The 21,830-nt window shown below is 43.5% G+C and overlaps 1 protein-coding gene across 1 annotated transcript in view; it reads right to left on the reverse strand.

Moving 5' to 3' along the window:
• Positions 1–20,363, reverse strand: part of LOC124595038 (enoyl-CoA hydratase, mitochondrial-like) — an 82,657-nt gene extending 62,294 nt beyond the window's left edge. Inside the window, exon 1 of the mRNA XM_047133601.1 lies at positions 20,203–20,363. Coding sequence (XP_046989557.1) covers positions 20,203–20,296 — 94 coding nt within the window. The 5' untranslated portion in view covers positions 20,297–20,363. The remainder of the gene's footprint in view (positions 1–20,202) is intronic.
• Between the last annotated feature and the right edge of the window lie 1,467 nt (positions 20,364–21,830).

Here is a 21,830-nt window from a genome sequence, read left to right on the forward strand (position 1 = left end):
TAATAACCATGCACAGGGAGGAACCAACCAGTTACCGGAATGACAACCACATGAACAATCAAGGTAACAACATAATGCCACAATCATGGCCAACAATGAACAAGCGGATTGGCAATGCAATACTGCACCACAAAACAGTGGGCAAAAGCATTAGATACAGAATAACAACCCAAACTAAAGTAATCAAAATAACAGTAATAATACGGTGAAGTGGCAGGCACTAAACCCACCTGTGAGGCTAATTAAAGAGATTGAAAGTAATCAACCTTCAAATAGCCTCCCAACAAACTGATTTCGATCACATCAAGTCCTCAAATAGTGGTCATGAATAGTGTAGGGGGCAATACGCTAAAACAAATCAATCTGTTTCGTTATAATAATGGGGTTGTTATACGCAATGAATTGTTCTTTGACGAAAATTTCTACAAAGAGGAAAAAATAGTGTTACAGGCTGCATCTGAAGCTGAAGTATGTAAAGTACCTACAGCAGTAATAATCGACACCAGCACATCGGCGAATGTTATTTCTTATATTTTGTTTAAACAAATGTGTGAGAAGAGTACACCTTGCTTTACCAACCCAGAATTGTAGAATTATTGGTGTGATAGACACCAGGTTGAAGAATATAAGTTGGCAGACTCAGTTGGAAATATTAACAGAAAATGGAGCATTTAACTGCGCGTTCCTGGTGGTTGAGAATTTGTCAGCCAACTGTATTATTGGTTTAGGATTTCTGCAACAGAAGGGTGCAAAAATCGACTTCTCGGCAGGCAAATGCTTTGTTACAGTTGATGGAAAAAATATAATTCCGGATTTGCTTAAAATAAAAGCTCTCCACGGCAAATTGTGCCAGCGAGCGAAAATCAAATTTGTAGGAATTGTAGCTCCACTGACAGGTGATAGTTCAATTGCTCTAGCTCATGTAACCAAGTGTCCTAATGTTGACAACAACAAACAAGATCTCAAGGCAATATTACCATGCAAGATTTTAGAATCAGATTACTTAAGTGAGCAGCAGAAAATGAGCTATGTAATCCCTTGTATAGATATCTACAAGTCTTTGCAGAAAAACCAGGTATAATAAAAGGATACGTATATCACATGCAAGTTAAGCCTCATGAAATGTGTTACTGTTGTGACTCGCCGATCATTCAAAGTGCCACCACGCGATTACGCGCGTCCTCTACGTGCGGCGCTGTCTGCCAGCCATGCAGCAGCTGCGTCACCTAAGCGGCCAGCCGAGCAGCGGCCGCTAGACTGGGACTCAGTGCTCATTCGAATGCTAGCGTGTACACATGTCTTACTTGTCAACTTACTCTGTGACTTATATGTATTGTTGTGTCGTTCCGAAATATATGTGTTAAACTTGAAGTTCTAACAATTGGCGACGAGGATGGGATTTTTCCTTTTCACCATTGACTCACAGGGTCCCATGGCTACTGTCGAGCAACTATTGCAAAATCTCCTTGAACAGCAAACGCTTCTAACAGCGGCGATTCGCGATTTCGTTGCGGCGTCAAATGCGGGGCGTTTCTCGTCGTTGGCTATACCTCCTTTTCCTCCTTACGACGAGACGGCGGAAGACTGGTCTGATTATGAAAAACGTCTTCGACAGCACTTTTTGGCATTTCATGTCACGGACGAACAACCATGTAAGTCTCTATTCCTTTCCTGGATTTCACCTCAAATGTATCGGTTGTTGTCGCAATTGGCTCCTTTGAGGGATCCTGCGTCTTTGTCCTTTGCTGAAATGTGCTCACTTCTGTCTGCCTATTTTCAAAAGCAAACGCATGTGGTAGCCTCTCGTGTTGCTTTTTATCGTTGTCAAAAACAGCCACATCAATCCTATCGCGCTTGGGCTGCTGAACTTCACGGCCTCAGTCGAAAGTGTCAATTTGTTACTGACGTTCACAAAGAATCCTGTGCCGATTCCATGGTATGGGATGCTATTATCCGGTCGGCGCCCTACAAAGAAGTTCAGCAACGTGCCCTTCAATTGGCGAATCCGACTCTAGGTGAAGTTCTCTCCATTGCGTAGTCTTTTGAAATTTCTCGCGCCGCTGGGGCACAAATAGAGGCGTGAGGTGATGTCGGGGAAATACAACCTCTGTGCGCTGTTGACGACGCGTGCGGCGTGTCCCCGCCGGCCGACGTGGCCGCAGTGCGCTCCCACGCGCAGCCTCGGCCTAGCCGTAAACAGCCCGCTAAGAAACTGCAGCAAAACCCCCGGCAACTTCCTTCATCTCCGCGGTGTTTTACGAAACATTCACCCGAGGATTGTCCCCAACGTTGGGCTGTGTGTCGCAATTGCAAAAAGAAAGGTCTTGTGTCTTCCGTTTGCAAATCCGACCGCATACATGATGTTCATGAACATGACGCTGATTCTAATTCTGTGTTGTCTGTCAATTGCACTTCTTCCCTTTCAGGGAAGTTATTCCTCACTGTCCAAATCCTTGGTCGAGATGTTCGCATGTAAGTGGATACCGGTTCTGCCGCCACTATAATTAATTCTCAGATGTATCTTCAGTTGGGTTCTCCACTCCTGTCACCTGTCACTCGGCAATTACGGACGTACAATAAACAGAAGATTTCTCTCATGGGACAGTTTAATGCTAAGGTATCTTACAAATTACGGACGTACAATAAACAGAAGATTTCTTTCGTGGGACAGTTTAATGCTAAGGTATCTTACAAATCCGTCGTTCGCACTGTTCCCATATTTGTGGTCGACCAGAGCATCGCAGAAAATCTTTTTGGTTTCGATGCCTTTCACGTTTTTTGGTTCTCTATAGATGACTCTGTCAATATTGTTTCTGATGCTATTCCTTATGCTCAACTGGATTCCTTGTCGACGACATTTTCGTCCCCTTTTTCTCCTGGGTTAGGCCGTGCAAACGACTTTGAAGCTCATATCACACTCAAACCCACTGCTCGGCCTAAGTTTTTTCGGGCTCGGCCCATTCCTGTGGCCCTTCGTGATCGGGTAGAACGGGAGTTGGATCGTCTCACTTCTTCAGGGGTCTCGCTTCCTGTCACTTCCAGTGAGTGGTCCTCTCCTGTCGTTGTCGTTGCTAAGCCAAATGGTGATATTCGTCTCTGTGGCGATTTCAAAGCTACTGTAAATGCTCAATGCCTCATCGACACTTACCCTATGCCCCGTCCTGAAGAACTGTTCACTAAACTTGCTGGAGGCCAGTATTTTTCTAAAATTGACCTGTCAGAAGCTTATCATCAACTTCCTCTCGACGCTGCTTCCCGGCAGTTTCTGGTCCTTAACGCGCCTTTCGGCCTCTATCAATACCAACGCTTTCCATTTTGGGGTTGCTAGCGCCCCTGCTCTCTTTCAGCAATTCTTGGAACAATTATTGCTCCCTGTCCCTGGGTGTATCAATTACATGGACGACATTGTTGTCACTGGCTCCACCACTGAAGAACATCTTCAAAATCTCCGCACACTTTTTCATGTCTTACAGACTGCCGGTCTTAAGTGTAATCTTCAGAAATCACAATTTTTTCAGGCATCTATCACGTACTTGGGGTTTCAACTCTCTCGGGATGGTATTCGTCCGCTTCAACAAACTGTCGCTGCGATCAATGCCCTTCCTCGCCCTACATCTGTTAAGGAACTGCAGGCCTTCTTGGGGAAAATAGCATACTTTCACAAATTTTTACTGTCTGCGGCTTCGGTGGCTCAGCCGTTGCATCGCCTGTTGCATAAAAACGTGCCTTTTCACTGGTCCGCGTCATGCGAAGCGGCTTTCCAGAAATTGAAGACTATGCTGAAACAGGCCCCGTGCCTGGCTACTTATCGACCTGGCCAACATCTTGTTCTTGCCACAGATGCCTCTCAATACGGGGTCGGTGCAGTCCTTGCACACCGTTTTTCTGACGGTTCGGAACAACCCATTGCTTATGCCTCAAAACGCTCATGGATGCCCAACAAAAGTATTCTCAAATTGAGAAAGAAGCTTTGGCCATTATTTATGCTCTTCATATGTTTGGTGTTTTTCTCTATGGCTCAAAATTTCATCTTGTTACGGATCACAAACCACTTGTTTCCTTGTTTCATCCATCACCGTCACTTCCCGACAAGGCTGCACACCGCCTCCAGCGTTGGGCTCTTTACTTGTCTCGTTTCAATTATGAGATTCATTTCCGGCCAACGGCTCAACTTGCAAATGCTGATGCTCTGTCTCGCCTTCCCATGGGTCCTGATCAGGCATTCGATAGGGACGAACTTCTGTGTTTCCACCTGGATGTTGCCGAGCAGCGGGTTGTGAATGGGTACCCCATCACTGGGGACAGGCTGGCGGCTGCTACGGGTTCTGCCCCTACTCTCTCCCGGGTTTTACGCTGTATTCAGAAGGGTTGGCCAGATCGCCCATCCGCTAAGACTTCTGATCTGTTGTGGAACTACTACACTTCGCGCTATCGCCTCACGGCTAGGGATGGTGTTATCCTCCTCTCCACTGACAATGCTTCGCCGCGTGTTGTGGTACCTGCGTCTTTGCGTGCTTCGGTCTTGCACCTCCTTCACCAAGGGCACTGGGGTGTGTCTCGCACAAAATCTCTGGCGTGCCGTCATGTGTACTGGCCTGGCATCGACTCTGAAATAGCACACATGGTCGCTGCCTGCGGCCCTTGTGCGTCACTGGCCACTGCCCCGAAGTTATCTTTGTCACCGTGGCCTTCGCCTGAGAAGCCCTGGGAGCGCATTCATGCTGACTTTGCGGGACCCTTTTTAGGTACTTATTGGCTCCTCGTAATTGACGCCTACTCTAACTTTCCTTTCATTGTCCGTTGCACGTCACCTACCACCGCGGCAACCACCAGTGCTCTCGCCCGCATTTTTTCTTTGGATGGCCTCCCCTCTACTCTTGTTACTGATAATGGTCCGCAATTTTCCTCTACCGAATTTGCGGATTTTTGTGCTCGTCACGGCGTTACACATGTCATGACCCCGCTGTTCCATCCACAATCCTACGGTGAGGCTGAACGACTGGTCCGCACATTTAAGGCTCAGATGTGGAAACTTCTGACTTCTTCTGCTGCTGATGATGCGCTTCTCCAGTTTCTGGCGTCTTACCGTTTCACCCCCGTGGGCGACCACAGCCCGGCTGAGCTCTTACATGGCTGACAGCCCCGCACGCTACTTCATCTTCTGCGGCCTTCTACCTCATGGTCGCGGGTACCTTCACTTGGCCGGTTCACCGCCAACGACCTCGTCTGGGTACGGGGATATGGCAGGCGGCCAAAATGGTGCCCGGGCCGCATCTTAAGACACCGTGGCAGACGCCTGTATGAAATCCAGACGGACATGGGTGTTGCAGTGCGTCATTCGGATCAGCTTCGGCCTCGGGTGCCAGCAACGCCTGTTCTGAATGCCGCCACACCACCTTTGGCTCTACCTGATGCTCGGGATCTTGGCATCTCTCAATACTCACAACGCAGCCCTCTCACCGTCATCGCGATGTCAGCACCAGAACGGACGCCACCAGGAGACGTGCCCATGCAGGAACCGGAGGACTATCCTCTGTCAGAGCAAATCTACTTGCCTCCTCCTCCAACGGACGCCACAATGGGCAGATTGGTGCATGGGGCCCCAGCCGATTCGACCCCTAAGTCTCCTGTCATCTCGACCCATTATCATTGGGGACATTTCCGTCCGTACGGGAAGCCTCCTGCTTAAGACTTTACGGCGAGTCAAACAACGCCTGTGGACGTTAGCCATCTCCAGGACACCTTCATCAAGACCAGTGCAACAATTTCAAAGGGGGGAAAAGTGTTGTGACTCGCCGATCATTCAAAGTGCCGCCGCGCAATTACGCGCGTCCTCTACGTGCGGCGCTGTCTGCCAGCCATGCAGCAGCTGCGCCACCTAAGCGGCCAGCCAAGCAGCGGCCGCTAGACTGGGACTCAGTGCTCATTCGAATGCTAACGTGTACACATGTCTTACTTATCAACTTACTCTGTGACTTATATGTGTTGTTGTCTCGTTCCGAAATATATGTGTTAAACTAACAGTTACCACACAACCTATTCGATTCCATTGACCAAGAAAATGTTAGAATAGAGAATAGTAGAAACATCCTTATCTCCATACAGTAGCCCTCTATTACCTGTAACCAAACCAGGAGGTAGTTTACGCTTAGTGCTGGATGCACGAGTGATCAAAAAGATTATAGTACCTATCAGAACAAGTCTATAAAACCTAGAACAACAAATATGGAAATTTTGTGGTGGGCAATATCTATCTTTGATAGATTTACAAAATTCCTACTGGCAGATATTGCTGTCTGAGGAATGTAATAAATATATCGCATTCATTTTCAACGGCAGAAGTTGTCAGTTTTGTGTACTACCATTTGGGTTAAATGTGAGTGCTGGCGTGTTTATCACCGCTCTAGACATAGCATAGGTCCCGAGTTACTAAATAAAGTAACAGTATATGTTTGCTGCTGATAACCACTGCAGTGTGGAACAAGCATATTGAGTTACTTCCCAAGTTCCAGAACGTGGGTGTCACTGTGTAGATTTGCAGAAATCCAAGTTTGGAATGGACAAAATAAAATTCTTATCTCATAACACCTAAAGGTGTTAGACCAGACCCGAGTAAGATTGAGATACTGAAGAACATGCCACCTCCTTGTAATAATAATAATAATAATAATAATAATATAAAAAACCAGCTAAAGGCTTACTTAGAAATAGCTTCTTTCTTTAGTTATTTTTTCCCGAGTAAGTTGCTTAGTAGTGAAGCACTATTAAGCTTACTTGGCAAAAACACACCTTGGTGTTGGACATGAGAGTGCCAGATTACATTTGATAAAATCAAACATACTCTAATACATGCACAAATTCTGCATCATCAGGATATGAGCAAAGATTTCTGTCTGACGACAGATGCATCATTCTCCAGAATAGGTGCTTGCCCATCCCAGATGGATACTAATGGCAATGCTGACATTAGAGTCATAGGATTTGCGAGTAGGACACCATCGGAATGTGAGAGATCTTACTCTGTCACCAAAATCGAGGCATTGGCTGTAATATGGGTTATAAAGAAATTTAATTCTATGCATATGGTAAACATGTCAAGGTGTTTTGTGATCACCAAGCATTGAGTTGCCTCATGAGCTGTAAGTTGTTGCACCAGCATTTGGCGCTCTGGTCATTGCCACTCCAAGAATACGACATAGAGAGTATTCATATTAGTGGAAAGGAAAACTTGGTAGCAAACGCACTATCTCGCCTATCGCAAGGACTGCACGAGTATTCATAACTTGTTGAACAAACTACTGAATTTAAAGTACTGTTTGTCAAAGAACCTACACACAGGAGGTCATACATGAGCAGGTGTCATAACATACAGGGCTTACTGAAGAATGACGCAAGATGAAACACAGTTATTGAAGCACTAGCTCAGGGACCAGTAAATCCTCATTTTACTTTACACAATGGCATTCTATTCCATCGTCACGATACAGAAAAAGATGAATGGTGTGTATGTATTCCATTGGAATACCAAGAGCCTTTGGTATGGTATACACACCGTTCCTGGGGCCACTGTGGCTTAAACAAACGTAATCAGAAACTCGGGCATTATCGTTATTTTCCAACACGAAACGGTACATATTGAGAAAGTGCATAACTTTTACAATTACAATTACAAGCGATATTACCAACTAAGCCACGCGGGACCATGACGAATGACGTCACAGGACCCCTGCCAAAGTCACGTGGGGGCATAAAGTATGTCGCAGCACTTATAAGCTAGGCGCAAATTGAGACGCTGTGGCACGACGCAGCGCAGCGCGCATTTTTGTAACATCACAGGTTCAAATGGGACCGTGCAAATTGCGACGCGACGCGACTGGGACGCGACACGCGCCTGCGCCAGGTCGCTCGGCGTTGTGGTTGAGGCACAGTTTCTCGCGTCGCGCGTGCCTCGCTAGCACCGTGGGAAATTTGAGGCGGGGAGAGGAAAAGTAGCCCGGCCATCTGTTCACATCGGAACGGCGCATATGAGCAGTCGTAGTATTGCCCAAACGATAAATTTTGCCTTACTGTATACTAAATTTTATTGTCTTTGCGTAGTGTTTCGTTTTTCGCCATTTAAACGCTCCAGCTTTCTTCGCTAGTACATTATACTTTTCAGTTATTTATATCTGTATAGTTATTTTTTTGTTTTTCTTCTTTCAAGAAAAATTCATACTTCAGTAACTAGTGAGCCATTGACCGTTGGAATTGTATCATATGCCTTCTCGATGTTTTCAGATCGCAGGAAGGGACAGAGGGTAGTGAATAAGGAAGCAAGGTACCAGTATATTATAAAATCATGTGATTAAAACGCAAGGCAGGAAAGTAAAACAAGGTTATCTTCTCACTGCCTAGTATGCTGGCATATCTGTACGGTCCGTTACACACTTTAGAAAGGGGTAATCTCCACAGGTGTGATCCCTTTGCGCTCGTGGTAAAAAGCGTCCAAGTTCTGAAGTATAGAAGTCCCACTGTGATTACTTGGATATGGCCGTAATAATATACTACGACACACTGTACTAAATGCATGTGAACATCTCATTTCCATAGAAACAGTCGAAAAGCAATCACAAATAACAATGGTTCGCCGTGATGAGAAAAAGCATTTCAATTGTTGCATGCACATTATCAGCATTAATAAAATAATTATACAACAGGCTACACAAATGAAGAAAATAGTCGGTATTATTACGAAAGTAGATAGTGCAGATAGTGGTAACGTAGTATGCCAATAAATAAACTGCAATGCTCATTACAAACAAATAACAATAATGATGCAATCGTAAAGAAAGGACTACGTGGACAACAGTACAGATAGCAAAACGTTACTGCGGCAAACAAAACGCAATCAAAAGAAATAAATGGACAGAACGAACTAAAACTATCACCATGAACATAATATACTAGCATACATGCATTCACAGGACAATGTATGTACTAACATATCCTCTTTAACCAAACCGCGTAATTTTGTGCTTGTATATTGATGCTTAATCGATTGTATTCCATGTACCCCAAACACAAGATGTCTGTCCTGCGAAAGAGCAAGACCTAAATAATCATGTGTATCCGGTAACCAGCTGCAAATCCTGGCATGTCTTCCCCTGTTCCTGTCCGCAGCTGAGGATCATGGCATCAACTACTGTCTACCAGCAAAAGCCGTCGTTCCGGCAATCCGTCGCAGGATCTATCATTGCATCTACAAATCACTGTATTAGACTTCGTAAAATTGTGAAAAATTCTTAATCGAACTTAATTCTGTAAATACTTGCAATTTTGATTTGTGAGAAAGAACGTTTATGACAAATTGACATAATGAGGCCTTTAAATGAAAAAAACTATGATAAAAGACGCTTACACGAAAAAGTGGTTTAAAAACTGAACATTTTGTGTAATAACATGTGTTATCATGAACACCTTATGGGCTTCAGAATTTTAATGTTTTTGAAAATGACATGACAAAATGCCTATGAATTTCTGAAATTTTTGCACTGTCTAATAACATTTAAAATATTATTGTACTTTGCTATCGAAATATTCAAATAATTTTCAATGAAGAAATAGACTGAGGACTGTCCATCCGTTAGTATTTTGCCCCGTTTTCGTTCGGAGCGCGCCTGAATAGGTCGACAAGTAATTAAAGTCGAGGTACAAGTTAGAACACAGGCCTCTGTCAAAAACAAGGGTAACAGTAAAATGTAAATGCAAATGTGCTCAAATAATTTTTCTGAAATGAAAGAAGAGATATCCATGTAACATGTAAAACCCTCAACTTATGCCCATGAACTATGAAAACAACAAATAAGGTGACGTTAGTTAAATGTTGATCTCCCAACAGTCAAAACAGTGAAATGTCAACATTGTGAAATGCTATAGAACCTGCAATCATTTTAATATTACGAAGCCCGCTAATCGGTTTAATACTAATTTCTGCAAGGAAACATACTTAAATTCACGGTCAATAACAAATTTTACTAAAAGATTTGTCCTCCAAGCCAAAACTGTGGGCTGTTGCTACTTTCAGAAGAAACTGTATTAATTTTCGTAAGAGTTCTGAATTAAGCTAGTCGTTTAATGAGAGGGGCCCCAGTATCTTTTAACGTTGCCGTCATTGCTTTTCATTTTAAAGTAAAAACAGTTCACAACCCGAAATTGGCTTACACATTAACTACAAATGAAGTAATTAAATCCCAATTAATGGGCGGTGACGTTAAAAATCGTAAGAAGTTTTAGTCTTTTGTTCAGTCAGTAAACGGATCGAAGTCATCTGTCCGTAATGGCATCGAAACGGAGGATGACACGGAGAAGGCCGAAATACTGAACGTCTTTTTTCTAAAACTGTTTCACTGAGGAAGATCACACTACAGTTCCTCCTTTAAATTGTCGTACGAACGTCAGATGAGAAATGTCGAAATAAGTGACCATGGGAGAGAAAAGCATCTGAAATAGCTCAACAGAGGAAAGGCCACTGGAAATGTTAGGATACCATCACGATTCTACATGAAGTATGCGGAAGAACTTTCTCCTCTTCTAACAGCCCTGTACTGTAGATTGCTGCAGGAACGAACCGTTGCTAATGACTCGAGAAATGGACAGGCCATTCTTGTGAATAGGTTTCCAACGTGATTACGGTCGCACGCCAGGTAACAGTCCCTAAGTTCGGGATGGTAGTTGGGATTAGATGCGTGGGACATTCCATTTTGGAAATCGTTAGGGTTTTCTATATTCCGAGATTCACAGTGTCAAATGTGTGCCGAGAAATCCAAATTTCATGTATTACCTCTCGCCACAGACAACCCAGGGGCCGGCATCCTTCACTTAATTACCGAGAGCAGTAGAGTTTACATAGAGTTATCAGTGATATCAGTCAAGCACCACTGCACAAAATAACCACAGAAATAAATGTGGCAAGAACGACGAAAGCATCTGTTAGGACAACGCATCGAAATTTGGCGTTATTGGACTATTGCAGCAGACGACTGTCGCGGCTAACTTTGCTTACAGCGTGACTCCGCCTGCATCGCCTCATAATCTTGATCACTTCATTTGGATCCTAGACGACTGGTAAATCGTGGCCTGTTGGCCGGATGAGTCCCGATTGTAATTGGTGAGAGCTGGTGGTAGAGTTAGAATGTGCTGCAGACCCCATAAAGGCATGGACCCAAGTTGTCCACAAGGTACAGTACTTGCTGGTGGTAGCCCCGTAATGGTACGGGTTATGTTTACATGGAATGCACTTGGTCCACTGGTCCAACTGAACCAATCATTCACAAGAAACAGTTATGTTCAGCTACTTGGAGATCGTCTGCAGCCATTAATGGACTTCATGTTCCGAAACAACGATGCCATTACACAATACCACAACTGTTCGCAGCTGGTTCAAAGAACATTCTGTACAATTTGAGTGAATGACTTTGCGTCCCAGATCACTCAATATGAATACCATCGTACATTTATGGGACATAACCGAGAGGTCAGTTGGTTTCTGCAGAGGGCTTCCAATGTCCATGCAAGCTGAGTTTCTGCATTATGCAAGGCAAAAGGAGGTCCAACACAATATTAGGAGTTATCTCATGACTTAATGACTTCTGACACACTGTCACCTCAGTTTACAGATAACAATGCCCTCAAAATTTCTAAATCACATGTAAATGCTTTGCCCCTACTGATATAAGGCTTTTGATACAGTTCTGTGTTGCCACCTAATCAGTGCTTAATTTCAAAAATTTTATGTGTTGGAGCACACCCCTTCAAACACACAACCCACATCCATCCCCCCCCCCCCCCCCAGCCATAACATTATTGGAAAACTGTACACACACACACACACACACACACACACACACACACACAGAGAGAGAGAGAGAGAGAGAGAGAGAGAGAGAGAGAGAGGGAGAGAGAGACAAACATTGCATCACGTTGGTCAGGCCACTGTCGCTTCCACTGGTGCAGCAGCAAATTATAGTTACATTGCGATCTAATACATGTGTAAGTCTCCAGTGCCGACTTGTTCCCCAAATGGTCAAGAGACCATCATAATTATCATGTGCAGTGACTGATAAAAACTAAAGCACTCAGAAGAAGAGGAGGAAACGAAATTAAACTTCACAAGTTGAGAGTGTATGTGATGTTATTTCAGTGATTATAAAATCGATACAATTTTAGAAGGAACTTGGCAGTTTGAACCCATTTATGACATTGCACTTCCTCTGGCCTGGATGCATACTTTTATTTGATTGGGAGAGTGTCAAAGAAAGCGTTGCATCATCTCCTGGAGTCAAGCTGACCCACAACTGTTCTAACTGGGCCTTGATGTGTGTACTGACACTGGGAGAGTTGACATCTGAGCTGGTACCACACATGTCCTATCGGGGACAGATCTGGGAACCCTGCTGGCCACAGGAGTAGCTCAAAATCACGCAGACAGTTCACAAGGACACAGCACTGTCTAGTTTGACTGGCAACTGCATTGTCCTGTTGAAAAACGGCGCCAATTGAATTGTCCTGTTGAAAAACGGCATCACGATACTGTAGCATCACAAGTAACACATGAGGATGCAGGATGTCCTTTACGTATCTTTGTGCCCTCAAATTTCCCTCAATCACTACCAATCATGATTTGAAGTCGTGCACAGTGGTTCCCCACACCACCCCCTCCAAAATACTGGAAGAATTGGACCTCACCTCAGATCACAGCCATACTAGCTGACGATAATCATCTGGAGCAATGCAGAACTGCAATTCCTCACTGAACACAATGCAACACCATTCATCGACAGTCCATGCTTCCCAGTCACACAACGGCTCAAAATACAGCTGTTTGTGTTGTGGTGTTAAATGCCAGCTTCCGCATGGGACAATAATTCACGAGCCTGACTGGTGCTAGTCTCTGGCCAATGGTGCAGTATATCACAGAATGTTGCAGGGAGGCCATTTCTGGTCCTTGGACAGCAGACGTAGATATGAAGTTGTTATGATCTGTTTGATGCTCAGTATGGCGATGTTCCCTTGTTGTTGTCAGTCATTGTCTACTGGAACCTTGACTTTGAGTTGGCTGCCCTCGAGTTCACATGCAGTCCAGCTAGAACTTCTGTCGCATTGTATTAAATGATTCGACCAGTCTGCCAAATGGAGACCCTCAAAGAGGCACCTTTCAGATTGATGACGCATCCTCACACAGCCATGTGGCATCTCCACGTCCTTCACAGTGATCACTCCTGTGACACTGTTTACCAAGCTCGGTAACAACGCTAAACATGAACAACACTAACCCACTGTGTTGCCCATACTACAAGCGTTGCCCAGAAAGTGATGCCCCGCATTTTTTTCTTCAACAGTTCTTTATTGAACATAATGAGAAGTACATGCACGAAAGAATGGTGTTTTATCTACACACCCTACTTTTCCACATAGTCTCCATCCCATTCTACAGCCTTCCTCCAGTACGAAACAAGGGTGTGTATGCCTTGTCAGTACCAATCCTTGTTCTGGTGGTGGAGGCAGTGCTTCGCTGTGTGAATCACCTACTCATTGTCCTCAAAATGTCTTCCATGAATGACATCCTTTAATGGCCTGAACAAGTGGAAGCCCAAGGGGGCTAGGTCAGGACTGTAGGGTGGATGGGGTAACACTATCCAACCCTGTTTGCGATGTGTTCAGCAGTGCTCAGACTTGTGTGGGGCCGAGCATTATCCTGTTGGAGAGAAACACATCCTGGGTTGCTGTGGCGCCGAAGTCACTGGAAGCGCATCTTGAGTTTTGTTAATGTGTTGACATATGCTTCTGAATTAATGGTACTGCCTCTCGGTATCACATCAATAAGGATCACAGGATCACACCTTCACAATCCCATGGTGACCATGACCTTACTGGCAGAAGCATTTGCTTTTAATTTTTTCTTCTGTGGGGAGTGGGAATGGTGCCATTCCACCGACTGTCGTTTTGCTTCAGGTTCAAAATGGTGCACCCAGGTTTCATCACCTGTCAAAACCTGGGACAAGAAGGCTTCCCCCTCAGTTTCAAAATGTTACGACAAGTTTTCTGTGCGATTTGTGATCCACAGTTAGACATCACAGGACCCATCTTGCACACAATTTTGAATATCCAATACTGCAGATAATTGCATCCACACTTCCTTTGCTGATTGACGGATGCAGCGCCAACTGCCGAGTCGTAATGTGTCAGTCCTTGCGAATGACATCAGCTTGCTGTTACACGTGTGGAGTGGCAGCCATGGATGATTTCTCCGACCGCTGCAAATTGTGGAGCTCCGCCGAACCGCTCTTCTGATGACCTCACCCCCTGTGCCCAGAGACTAACTGTACTTCTGTCGACAGCAAATGCTCCATAGACTTTGCACAAGCGTTTGTGAATATTCCCCACAGTTTCTTTATCTGCAGTAATAAATTCAGTGACGGCCGTTGCTTGTAACGTGCATCACCTACAGCCGCCATTTTGAAACTGTCCTGCAGCTAAGCTATCCGTCGGAAGTGACGGGAACTTGGCGCGCTCACTCAGGAGACTTCAAATATTACATACGTAATGTTCCGCATTCGTAGCATTGTTTACGACTGAGAAAAAAATGCGGTGAATTATTTTCTGGGCAACCCTCGTGTCTGTCACAGAGAACTGAAACTAATCACTTACACACCCGCTGACGGCTTGTACATCTACAAAGCTACTTTGACATCCAACTCTGTCTTCTGGGTCTATGTCTTGTCAGGCAGAGTACATAAGGATCATAGCAAATCTCCAAGGTCACAGTATCTGACGATATGACGACAACATGAAATTCATGGCGGGGAAACATTAAATACGATGTGCTGCAAACTTTGGTGCTCTGCACACTCCTATATAAATGTTTGACGTCGGACATTCGCGGACTCTTCAAAAACTGTAATGTTCTGTTGATGACACATATACTGAAAAAAAAACACAACTATAACAGACGCGACTTGGAGAATAGCAGAACAAGTTTACAAACAGTTCACAGTCAACAACTTTATCCTTAATCTCGCAAAAACTCTTTATAAAGTAATTCCGAGCAAACGAAATCAGATACCAGAACTAAAGGTCTATGGGCACACACTGGATGAGTCTCCACATGTGAAGTTCCTGGGTATCTGTCTGGTTAGTAAACTGAGGTGGCAGGAGCACATGGATAATTGGAACACAAAAACCACCTCTGCCTACTTTGAATTCAGTAATCTCTCTCGCTGTGTTGACCTACAGACAAGATTGCTGGTATACTTTCACACATTACTGTGCCACAGCATAATCTTCTGCGAAACGCAGCTAAGGTGAAGAAAGGATTTACTCTACACAAGCTTGATATACATTTCTTGTGTAAAGTAGACAGCTAAATATCTTGCAGAATCCCCTTCAGGTATCTAGGGGTTCTTAACGACCTAATTGTATTTGTGGTCAATAACAAGAATGAATTTAGAATGTACTCTGCAATTCATAAGCAGAGTTCTAGAATTAAAAGCAATCATATAGACTGCGCATCCCTCTCTAGGATTGGGAATAGAGTGTTACAGGCCCGGATCTAAGGGTGGTTGAGGGGGGGGGGGGGGGGGGGGGCGGCGGACGCAAACTGTGGAATCTGCCTCGGTCACGAATTCCAGGGGAGCCAAAATCATTGTTGAAGAACAAACCTTTTTTCAAAAATCATATAGCATTCAGCGCACGTTGGTCTAACGATAACGTATCCCCGTTTGTTTTTGAACATTTTTGAACACATTCTAAGTTGATTTACGGACGAATCATAAGTTGATTTTTGAATGCGTGTACAGTATACGTGATCTCTCTGCCAGGAGAATCCTCGTTGCATATAGAAATAAAAAACTTTCCCGCATAGAAAAGGGAACGGGGCTATATGAGGTGAGCCGAATAAACCCGAACGGGTGAATGCCAATCGCCGTTTGCTTATGTGGTTGACTGGGTGTGCGAATGATCAGCGTTGTTATAATACAAGCGAAATCCATAGATTCAGACTACCAGATTGGAAATAAACGACTGGCAGGAATAACAGGTAACAAAGATTTATTATCTTGTCGGTGTAGCCAAGAAAATGAAATTTTGACAGAAAATTTTTGTCAGAACGCTACACTACTAACGACCTCCTATACAGTCCCCGGTTAGCAACCGCTGAAGTTATATTCTCGAAACAGCACGGAAAACGCGTTGTACGAACACGTAATAATGGCTAAGTTGAAAATAAACGCGGGATAACTAAACCGTGGTTCTGGTAAGGGCTAGTGAAGTTAACTGAAGAATAAGTTTCGTCAATGGCAGGAATAGTTACAGAGTTAGTGATGACAAGATTGTTTGTTAGAATGAGGAAGGAGAAAAAAAAGGGGGCATCACACAAATTATATGGGGGATATGACGATTCCAAATTGATGTAAAAATTTCGTACTACTGCTTTTCGATCGCATGCTTGAGAAACTGGAGCATATGAATGAAATGTGAAACTTGAGAAACTGGAGCATATGAATGAAATGTGAAACTATTTCCTAACACAAAACCTTTTGCTTGTAGTAGGCCTAATAGGCATTTTATATTGGTACTACGTCAATTATATTCTGTCGTGTTATTTATGTAAATGAGGAAGACAAAAATGGCCATTTGTGCCCAAACTGTCTCGCTTATTGGCATCATTTACAATTGCTGCAATATCAGAAAGGCCTATTTCGTTTTAGGTAGCAGACAATGACAAAATAGACATAATCAAATCGAGAAACCACACCAGTAAGTACTATTCGTGTTAACGGCTTATCTAGTATTAGACGACAATTTGATTTTTCATGTAGCAAAACGTTCGACCAATTTGATGACGTAATAGGTTCTTTCACAGAAAGGAAATGATGCCGTGTAAAGCTCAAAGACCTTGTAAAAAATAACTAGACTCACCTATGGCGCTGTAGTCGCGGGATAATTTGAACCTTCGGCTGGACGCCATTATAGTGGTTGGAGCCTGATGTGTTGTGTAGTATTGTTGTTTATGAAGATCCTGATTCAACGTTGTATATTTGTTGGGGCGTACATACAGTATTTGTTACTCGTAATTCTACTGTTTGTATGTTCCTATCAAAAGAAGTACAATGGTGAAGAGTTGTGCAGCGATTAATTGTACAAATAAATTCGATAAAGGAACGAATATTACATTTCACAGGTATGTGGATATTTTAAGTTGTTTTGTATATCAGTGCACTTGCTTAATAAATGTTTTTGTAACGTGGTATTAGCATAATGTCTGTGCATCTATTTGAAGGTTTCCTTTCTCAAAACCACAGCTGTTACAAAAATGGTTAAACGCTGTCAGGAGGCAAGATTTCCGACCGACAGAATAACTTTTTATATGTTCTGATCATTTTGAAGAAAGTGGGCTGATCGGTAGTGTTTTCATGGTCTAGGTTAGGTTGAAACTTGATAATTTGGTTGTGAGTTGCCAAAGCACTATGCCATATATAACGCACTTCTCGTCATAAAATCTAAAGCAAGGTAGCGTCAGAAAATATCTATTAATATAGTGGGCAAATCTTCGAGTATTTTGATGCATTTTGCGTAAATCTATCGTAAATGAACTACGAAAAATGCTATGGGTCCAGTACATAACTTTTAGCAACGGCAGATTCCATGTAGTACGTAAGATAAATTCATAAACAGTGACTAGTTGCTGTTTGTTCATAAATTAAAAAGTATATTGTAGTAACGTATTTTAATGAGGCATATGTTTGTGACTTAACTCAAGGGAAGGCATTTTATAACCAAAAGCGATGTATAAACCTTCGAACCCCGTGCGTCGGTTTACCACTCTCATGGCCGCCGCCCAGCTGTTCAATTTGTCCGCTCTTCACAGTCGACCACTCGTGCGGTTGTGGGGGCCTGGTAAAGCTGTAGCGGGATAGAAAGACAAAAATGCTGGGACCAAAGGATTGAAGAAATGTGTTCTGTCTTGCTTGTCTCTTGCCTTTACTGGTTTTATGCATCCTATATTTAATTTTATATCACACAGAAGATAAAGTTATTATCTACCAGGCAATAAAGAGTGAAATTTTTCTGAAGAGCTCTTATTTTCCCAGTTCCAAATAATCCCAACCAGTATTAATTGTGAGTTTTTTTTAAATGGAGGTAGGATGTCAGATCGGCCGATTGGAAGTAGGAGAGAGACCACAGAACATTTTAATTTCCACTGTCCTGAATATAGGTTTGATGGCTTCCATTACAAAATATAAAGGTTTGAATTCCACAGAGTGGAATACAGTGACGTACGATAGAAAGATGTGTGCGGAGGCGAGGTACTGCATTTTGGCACACGTAAAACCAAATAACATGACTTTTATATATCAAACCCTTCAGAAAGATGTGCGCTACAACATGAACAAATTTTTGAAAAATCGATTTTTTGAACATTTTGATGTTCGAGGGGCGGAGGGGGGGGGGGGGGGGGGGGGCACTACCGCGTTTTTGCCCCGGTTAGGGAATATTGTAGATCCGGGGCTGGAGTTTTATGCTCTGGTGCAAAAGTTCCGGTATACATAAGGCAGGGATCTGAAATTCCCCAAATGTATATAAGAAAAAGAATGCTTCATTAGCCACTCCAACAACTTATTGGAATATTTGGACTCAAGGATTTAAATTTCGCGTAAATCTAATATTTGTACGAGATGGATCTTCACCTTGCCTGTATGTAGATAATTAATAGTGGTCTGTGTAACATTCCATAAATGCATTCTCTTGACGCAATAGATCAGGGTAGCAATGAAGAACGAGCAGTGGTTTTTATCAAAGTAGCTGTTCACTCCTAATACACGTATACAAGGTTTCAGAAACAGTCTGGAAAACTTATAAGATTGTTGCAGAATAGATCGTGCTGAGAAAATAACTAGATATGTTTTGCCGTTTCCGTGTTATTTAGCATTGAAGTTAGCCAATCAGGTTGTTGCGCGCGCAATTTGAAGCACCTGCCCACCCTAAACAGCAATGATGCACAGACATCTCTCGTTTATGGGTCCTTCAGTTACTACTTGTTCAAATGCTCATCACCGGTTAAAATTTGCCTTTTTAGTGAGTGATAAATAAAAGCTACGTTCGTTCGGTTCGAGGAAACCAGTGTTTAGCTACACTGTTTCTGGCAGGCTGCTCGAATTTTCGCTCGCGACGACCTGACTGGCTAACTTCTATGTCAAATAACTCGGCAGCGGCACAACGTATCGAATTGTTTTCTTAACAATAGTTTCTCGGCACAATCTCCCCTGCAACACCCTTACAAGCTTTCCAGACTGTTTCTGACCACCATATACAAAGTAATCCAGAAGTAACCCCCATAATGATCAGTGTGAGAGGATTAGAACTGTAACAATTTATTATTAAAGACATTGTACAAAAGGTAGTCAGCAGTGGCTGCCTCTGCCTTGTCTAGTGTGACTCGTTCCACCTGCCTGAAGGCTCTTCGTCGTTATAGCAGTTACGGAACAATATGTGCGGACGGGAGAACTAGTGCTGACAAGTCAAATTTTACAAAAACTGAAACCTGTCGACGGAGAAATTTTATTAACGTTTTACACCATGCACTACCCGTAGCTATGCAAACTTCTTTTCCATGAACATTGAGAGCTGAAAGATTATAGTCATTCTTGGAACAAAAATCCTTGAAACGGACTTTTCATGTGACATGGAGAAGTAATAGCATCAGTACGGGTACGCCTGTCGGGGAAAGATGGTAACAGGAAGCTTACTGAACTTCAAAGTTATCTAGACGGAGCTTAAGAGCGGTTTTAAAATGCCTTGTGATTGCTGCCGCACACATTGCTCCGTCATACACTAAACAATGATATATACACTCCAACTGAGAATGTAAGTTTTCATATCATTTTGAGAACTTATTGGTCGCCACAATTTAAGAAGAGAATATAACAACACCGTTCACAGTCCCTGCAAAAATATTTCCTTAACATTTTCTGCTGCGAACACTGAAAGATGTAATGAAGATAGTAATGGATTACGCTCATCATATGTGCGCTGTCGTGGTTCGTATTACACAGCTGACGGGCGTCGCTTGCGGCCAACACATTGTAATCGTTTGTAAAACTGTTTACGTGCTGTTGTGCAACAGGATGATAAAGCAGTGATGCTTTTGCACACGTGGCTGGTACTCACTGCTCATGCATTTCTGCAACGTCAACGACGCTCCTTTGCTTCTAGCATATCCTGTGCGAAAGAAAAGCTGAGATATTTGAAGTGCGAGGACCATTTCAGTTGTAGTCCGCTTGCCACCACTGCAAAGTGAAATCTGTGGCCGGCTTTCTTCACGTCGCAAATACACGCGGCGTTATCGCAAGCAGCTTCCCCGACGCGCCTCCAAGCAAAGTCCAGATTCCCGCGCTTCGTTCGAGCGGGTGCCGCCGTCGATACACACTGGACTCGCGTGCGGGGGACGGCTGTTCAAATCGTCGATGTAGTCAGTAGTGGAACATACCTTCTTCCTTCTGCGTAAGCCTCTTCTGTTCTCGGTAGCTGCGCTGGCTCCAAAATTGGCTGAAAGATGTTAGTTCTGTAGCATATTGTGCTCGACATCAGAGATAGATTTAAAACACTTTAATTATACTCTTGTTGTAAATTATTCACTGATACTGTCAGTTTCGGGTCTCACATATAGTTCGAATTAAAGGAAAGCTGATTGTTACCTACTACATACACTAGTTCATAGACTGTTAAATTGTCCTAGAGCAGTAATCACAAAACACAGTCCAGTGGTTCAAAATGATTCGCATGTGCCAAAAATTTAACGAATTCGAAACAATATAGTGCACAAAAATTATCAGGAAGTCCGTCAACACTGACCTGCAGACCTGTTATTGTTCATAGGAGTTAATAATCATTGTGTTCCTCCAGTAAGTTCTCACACGAGTTTAATTATTCACTGCTGTCAAAGAAATGACGAATTAAACCTACGAGTGAAGAGCACATGCAAATATTTCAGAATATTAGTTGTCGGACTACAGCACGTTATTCACAAGAGGCATGCAGTGCCTTTCATAAATTTCGGGACAAACAGAATAGTTTTGTGTTTACTGTGAGAAATAACAAATAAATAACTAAACATATTACACTACTGGCCATTAAAATTGCTACACCAAGAAGAAACGCAGATGCTAACGGGTATTCATTGGACAAATATATTACATCGGAACAGACAAGTGATTACATTTTCACGCAATTTGGGTGCATAGATCCTGAGAAATCAGTACTCAGAACAACCACCTCTGGCCGTAATAACGGCCTTGATACGCCTGGGCATTGAGTCAAACAGAGCTTGGATGGCGTGTACAGGTACAACTGCCCATGCAGCTTCAACACGATACCACAATTCTTCGAGATTAGTGACTGGCGCATCGTGACGAGCCAGTTGCTCGGCCACCATTGACCAGACGTTTTCAATTGGTGAGAGATCTGGAGAATGTGCTGGCCAGGGCAGCAGTCGAACATTTTCTGTATCATGAAAGGCCCGTACTGGACCTACAACATGCGATTGTGCATTATCCTGCTGAAATGTAGGGTTTCGCAGGGATCGAATGAAGGGTAGAGCCACGGGAAGTAACACATCTGAAATGTAACGTCCACTGTTCAAAGTGCCGTCAACGCGAACAAGAGGTGACCGAGATGTGTAACCAATGGCACCCCATACCATCACGCCAGGTGATATGCCAGTATGGCGATGACGAATATATGCTTCCAATGTGCGTTAACTGCGACGTCGCCAAACACGGGTGCGACCATCATGATGC

Source organism: Schistocerca americana, chromosome 2, assembly GCF_021461395.2.
Source record: "Schistocerca americana isolate TAMUIC-IGC-003095 chromosome 2, iqSchAmer2.1, whole genome shotgun sequence".
Taxonomy (NCBI): Eukaryota; Metazoa; Arthropoda; class Insecta; order Orthoptera; family Acrididae; genus Schistocerca; species Schistocerca americana.